General features: G+C 44.9%; 1 protein-coding gene across 1 annotated transcript in view; it reads left to right on the top strand.

Annotated features, from left to right (window-relative positions):
• Nucleotides 1-332: 332 nt before the first annotated feature.
• Nucleotides 333-5,742, top strand: part of LOC311040430 (transmembrane protein 47-like) — a gene marked incomplete at its 3' end in the record, with an annotated part of 30,380 nt that continues 24,970 nt past the window's right edge. Inside the window, exon 1 of the mRNA XM_084050715.1 lies at nt 333-848. Within this exon, the coding sequence (XP_083906841.1) occupies nt 602-848 (247 nt within the window). The 5' untranslated portion in view covers nt 333-601. The remainder of the gene's footprint in view (nt 849-5,742) is intronic.

Here is a 5,742-nt window from a genome sequence, read left to right as displayed (position 1 = left end):
AAACAACCCAATATGTTTACTTGATGCTCCTCTGTTCTCTCATCAGACAGACACCAATATAACACTGCACAAAAGGAGCAGATTATGCTATCTTTTTACTTACAGTATCTGTTTAAAATAAATCTAACGATTTGCTTCGGAGCTACCTGCCAGCTGTGTGTGTGTGAGAGAGAGAGAGAGAGAGCCAGAGAGAGAGAGAGAGAGAGAGAGAGAGAGAGAGAGAGAGAGAGAGAGAGAGAGAGAGAGAGAGAGAGAGAGAGAATCCGACCGCCACCGTCTCTCTCTCCATCAGAACGCAGGGCAGAGAGGAGGAGGAGGATGTGATGGAGAAGAGGAGCAGACAGAGGAGCAGCAACACAGTGAGTCCAGCGGAGGAATAAGGAGGACAGCAGCAGGTGACTGACGTCCATTGGTCGGTTGTTGCTCACGATCTGAACGGGCGGCCGTGCGTCGACCGACCGACTCCGCTCCACCGTACCGACCGGGTCCGGTCCGTACCGACAAGGTCCTCCGGTCCGGTCCACCGTACCGACCGACTCCGCTCCACAGAAGACTACAGACCGGGTCCCCTGGTCCGGTCGTCCGGTCCGGGTCCACCACCATGTCCTCCGCCGTCCTCAGCGAGACGGAGGCGGCGGGCGGCAGGGCGCGCGCCTCCTCGCGCGAGCTGACGCCGCTCGCGCTGGTGGGTCTGGTGTGCGTGTTCCTCGCGCTGTGTCTGGACGCCGGCGCCGTCATGAGCCCCGCGTGGGTCACGGCGGACGACCAGTTCTACCTGTCCCTGTGGGAGGCCTGCTGGAGGCAGCCCAGCACCGGCCGCTGGCAGTGCTCCAGCAACATGGACACAGGTAGGCTAATTGATTGATTGATGTACTTTTTTAGTAAGACATGAGAACAACAGTTTATATGGAAGTACACATTCACAATACAAGGTCTACTAAACTGGTAGCTCCATAAAGAACCTCTCACTCCGCTATACAGCTCCGAGATGAGGCTCTATGTCGTTCTCTTCCAGGATCGGTGGAACGTCCGCCAAGGCTCCGCTGTTTACCCGTTTGTATACATCGTATCCCAAAACTAATGGTAGATTCCAAACCGCATGGATGTTTAAGGTTTGGTCGGGGGCATAATATTTTAGGTCGGGAGCGAAACTACCCGTTTAAATCGCTTATTTAGTCAGCCTGTGGCCATGTTTCCCATTGTAGCCAAACCGGGAGCAGTACTGGCAGCGGACGTAGGGGGGTTTTCCGGGTTGAATGGGAAACATGGCCGCAGGCTGACTAAATAAGCGATTTAAACGGGTAGTTTCTCTCTCGACTTAAAATATTATGCCCCCGAACAAACCTTAAACATCCGTGCGGTTTGGAATCTACCATTAGTTTTGGGATACGATGTATACAAAAGGGTAAAAAGCGAGCCTTGGCGGACGTTCCACCGATCCTGGATGAGAACGACATAGAACCTCATCTCGGAGCTGTATAGCGGAGTGAGAGGTTCTTTATGGAGCTACTAAACTGGGAGACTCATAAAGCACTGAGGCTGAGCTTGTTTAAGATGAGATCCCCATGCACACAAATCATGATGACATATAAGAGACAGACAGATACACACTACTATACAGAATGTCATACAATCAGCTTACAGGTTACTGGTATGAAGAGTAAAAAAAAAAGAAAAAAATGTACAAGGGAAGAAAAATAAATAGTGGGGGGGTAGGTTAATAGGAACTAAATAACTGTGCTCCAGCAACATGGACACAGGATGGGAACTGACTGACCCATTGGTTCTCAAAGTGGGGTCCAGGGACCCCCAGGGGTCCTTGGGGGGGTTCCAGGGGGTCCCCTGCAAAATGTGTTAATATAGCGTCACAATAATTGAAACCACTTTAACCTTTTATACTCGGGCTATTCTAAAATAGCAGATCTACAAGCTCACATGTAGATCTGCTATTTTTTTTAAATCGTGAAACTTTGTGCAAACCTTTGAATATATATTTTCCAACGCAAACTTGAATTTGTGATTCAAATCTTCTTGCTTCTTGCTTCTGGGGGTCCCTGGAACAAAACATTTTGAGATGGGGGGTCCGCGGCCAAATACATATCATTTTTTGGGGTCCTTGACATGAAAAAGTTTGAGACTAACTAACAGACAGACAGACAGACAGACGGACTGACTTAGTGGTTCTCAACCTGGCATCGGCCAAATTGTCAAAATATATAAGAAAGAGGCAAACATTGTGAAAATAGCCGATCTACAAGCTCACAACGCCTCACGTTGCGAGGACAATTTATCTGTGGAACAGAGACACAAACAAAATGTAATGCCTCGACTCCTATAATTCCAAGTGCTTATCAGGGGGTGGGGGGGGTTCAAAATGTTCAAATATGATTATTTTTGGGGGTCGCGGCCATAAAAGGTTGAGAACCACTGAACTGACTGACTGACTGACTGACTGACTGGAGGCAGCCTGGCACCGACTGCTGGCAGTGCTCCAGCAACATGGACGTAATGGTAACTAACTAATAGACACCTGCTTCTCCTTTGTTCTGTCATGTTGGTGTGAGTGTGAGTGACCGGCTGTGCTGTGCTGTGCTGTGCTGTGGCTGGCTGGCTGTGCTGTGCTGTGCTGTGCTGTGCTGTGCTGTGCTGTGCTGTGCTGTGCTGTGCTGTGCTGTGCTGTGCTGTGCTGTGCTGTGCTGTGCTGTGCTGTGCTGTTCTGTGGCTGTGCTGTGGCTGTGCTGTGGCTGTGGCTGTGCTGTGCTGTGCTGTGCTGTGCTGTGCTGTGCTGGGCTGGGCTGGGCTGGGCTGGGCTGGGCTGGGCTGGGCTGGGCTGTGCTGTGGCTGGGCTGGGCTGGGCTGTGCTGTGGCTGTGCTGTGCTGTGCTGTGCTGTGCTGTGGCTGGGCTGTGCTGTGCTGTGCTGTGCTGTGCTGTGCTGTGCTGTGCTGTGCTGTGCTGTGCTGTGCTGTGCTGTGCTGTGCTGTGCTGTTCTGTGGCTGTGCTGTGGCTGTGCTGTGGCTGTGCTGTGCTGTGCTGTGCTGTGCTGTGCTGTGCTGTGCTGTGCTGTGCTGTGCTGTGCTGTGGCTGGGCTGGGCTGGGCTGGGCTGTGCCAGAGACCACTCAGACAAGAAGATTTATGTAACAAAAAAAGCAACATTTTCAAGACTTTTCAATAATAGCAGATCTACAAGCTCACACTTCGTGCCACGCTGTGAGCTTGCACATCTGCTATTTTTGAATAGCCAAAGTATGAAATAATAGTTGTTACAATAGTAGTGAAGATGTATGTAATAATTATTCAAAAATGACAAGACTTTTCAAAAAAATAGAAGCTACAAGCTCACAGCGCGTCATGAAGTGCGCTTGTATAGCTGCTATACCCCCTGGTACCCCGTCAAGGACGAGGGACCCCCTCAAGGACTCAGTCTTTCTCCCCCAGTCAGGTTTTTGTGAGCTCCAGGTTTTCACCCACTTCATTTTCTTTCATCACCCCTGACATTTTAACAAGGTGATAAAAGTTGCATTTTCTTATTACTTAATATTAATAACATTGTTTTTTTTTTTTACTGTCCTTCTATCAATCTGGCTTTCAGTGAAGTGCACCTGCACCTTAATCAGTGGTGATAAGTAACTAAGTACATTTACTTAAGTACTATACGCAAGTACAATTATGAGGTATTTGTACTTTACTTGAGTATCTCCACTTCCAAATACTTTTACTTCTAGTCCACTACATCTCGGATCCAAATATTGTACTTTTACTACATTTATTTGAAAACTTTAGTTAATAGCTACTTTGTAGATTTTGATTATTATTACAAAACATACCAGGCCTATATACATTTCGGCCATTTGAAAATAGCCGATCACAACACGATGTCTCCACCCAGTCAGTGTTTGTATTGAAGTTGGCTGTTTGGGGAGTGAGAGTGCTGTTTTTTCTCTGTCTTGGTTTAGTGCACTGCAAGTGATTTTAACCCATTTAGATCGGGGAAGAATCTGTGTCATTTTTAGATTTCTTTGGCTATTAAAAAATAGCAGATCTACAAGCTCATAGCGTGGCACCGAGTGCAGCACTACGAGCTTGTAGATCTGCTATTTTAGATTTTTTTTTTTAAATATGTGTAAATCTTTGAATATATATATATATATATATATATATATATATATATATATACATTAACATTTTTAAATCAAATCTTTGCTTTTGGGGGTCCCTGGAACAAAATATTTTCAGATGGGGGGGGTCCGCGGCCAAATACATATAATTTTGAGGGTCCTTGACATGAAAAATTTTGAGAACCACTGATATATATAGAAACATATTTTTTTCAAAAAAAGAAACTATTTTTGAATAGCCCAAAGAAATATTAAAATGACACAGATGCGTTCCCGGTCTTCATGGGTTAAGGATGGGGCGGCATTATTACAGTGTTATATTAACGGCTATCCCTTGTTGAACGTGTGAAACTGGTTTGCATTGGATCACACAACAGGTCCTTGGTGTGGCGTGCCAACAATCTGCTCTCTTTTGCATTCATACTAGGCTAGAGTAGTAGCTCATAAATGAGGCTTTATGCTCCACTAACTCAAACAGATGTGGTTCATTTTTCATTTTGTGCCAGTGAGAGAGAGAGTACTACTATTGGCCTACTTCCATAGAAGAAACACCCTTTCAGGTTGGTCATTGAAATGGTGAACACGTTTTAATGAAATGTAAAAAAAGAAAAGAAAGAAAGAAAGAAAGAAAAATAAATGAATGCTATTTGCATAATTATGCATTGTCCACACAATATATACGCACTGCATTCAAAGTAGCTGTTTGGAACAGGTATACCTATTTAGTTTACAAATAGAGGTACACGTTATAGTGATATCCGAAATCAATAAACTATTTTTAATTGTGAAGGAACACCGGAGAATGTTGAGAACACAGTCAAAACATGCAAGATCGTGGTTAATGTTAAAGGTGTACACTACACAAGGTTGTCATTTGAATGCCATTTTGAACTTATTATCTTACACCACCATATACTATTTATTATGGCGTATATGTATTTATCATTTAAAATGATTACATTTTTTGATTTGAGCTAAAAAGCATTATTTTACACTTTGGCTATTCAAAAATAGCAGATATACAAGCTCATAGCGTGGCACCGAGTGCCGCGCTATGAGCTTGTAGATCTGCTATTTTTTTTAAATCTAGAAAAAGTGTGCAAATCTTTGAATATATATATATTTTTAAAGCGAAAAATCTTTGCTTCTGGGGGGTCGCTGGAACAAAATATTTTGAGATGGGGGTCCGCGGCCAAATACATATCATTTTGGAGGTCCTTGACAAAAAAAAAAAAGTTTGAGAACCACTGACATAGCAACATAAGTTTTTTCAAAAACGGTTAGGATTTAGAAGACATTTTGTAGAATCGGAACCTTAGGCCTCAATTGCTTAATAAGAAAAGAGAAGGCTACTAAATTGGACTACATGGGTTTCTCTTCCACTTTATTTCTGGGTATGAAGCTCCCTTCTTGTTGCGCCAGTCGGTTAGGTCAGTAGTTCTCAAACTTTTAAAGGCAGCTCTCCGCCGAAACCGATTTAGTCCCGACTCGGCGGCGGGAGGCGTCGTAAAGCGCCTGCTGCCGACAACTTGTTGTCGGGTCGGTACCTCTATCGACCCGACGATGAGAAACCGAGCATGTTCAGTCTTTGGGCCGACTGGTAGAGCCGTGGGGTAGTGAAGAGG

The sequence above is a fragment of the Gymnoscopelus microlampas genome (assembly GCF_963454915.1).
Source record: "Gymnoscopelus microlampas genome assembly, chromosome: 24".
NCBI classification, from domain to species: domain Eukaryota; kingdom Metazoa; phylum Chordata; class Actinopteri; order Myctophiformes; family Myctophidae; genus Gymnoscopelus; species Gymnoscopelus microlampas.
The sequence above is the reverse complement of the archived record's forward strand: the minus strand, read 5'-3'. Positions and strand labels throughout refer to the sequence as shown.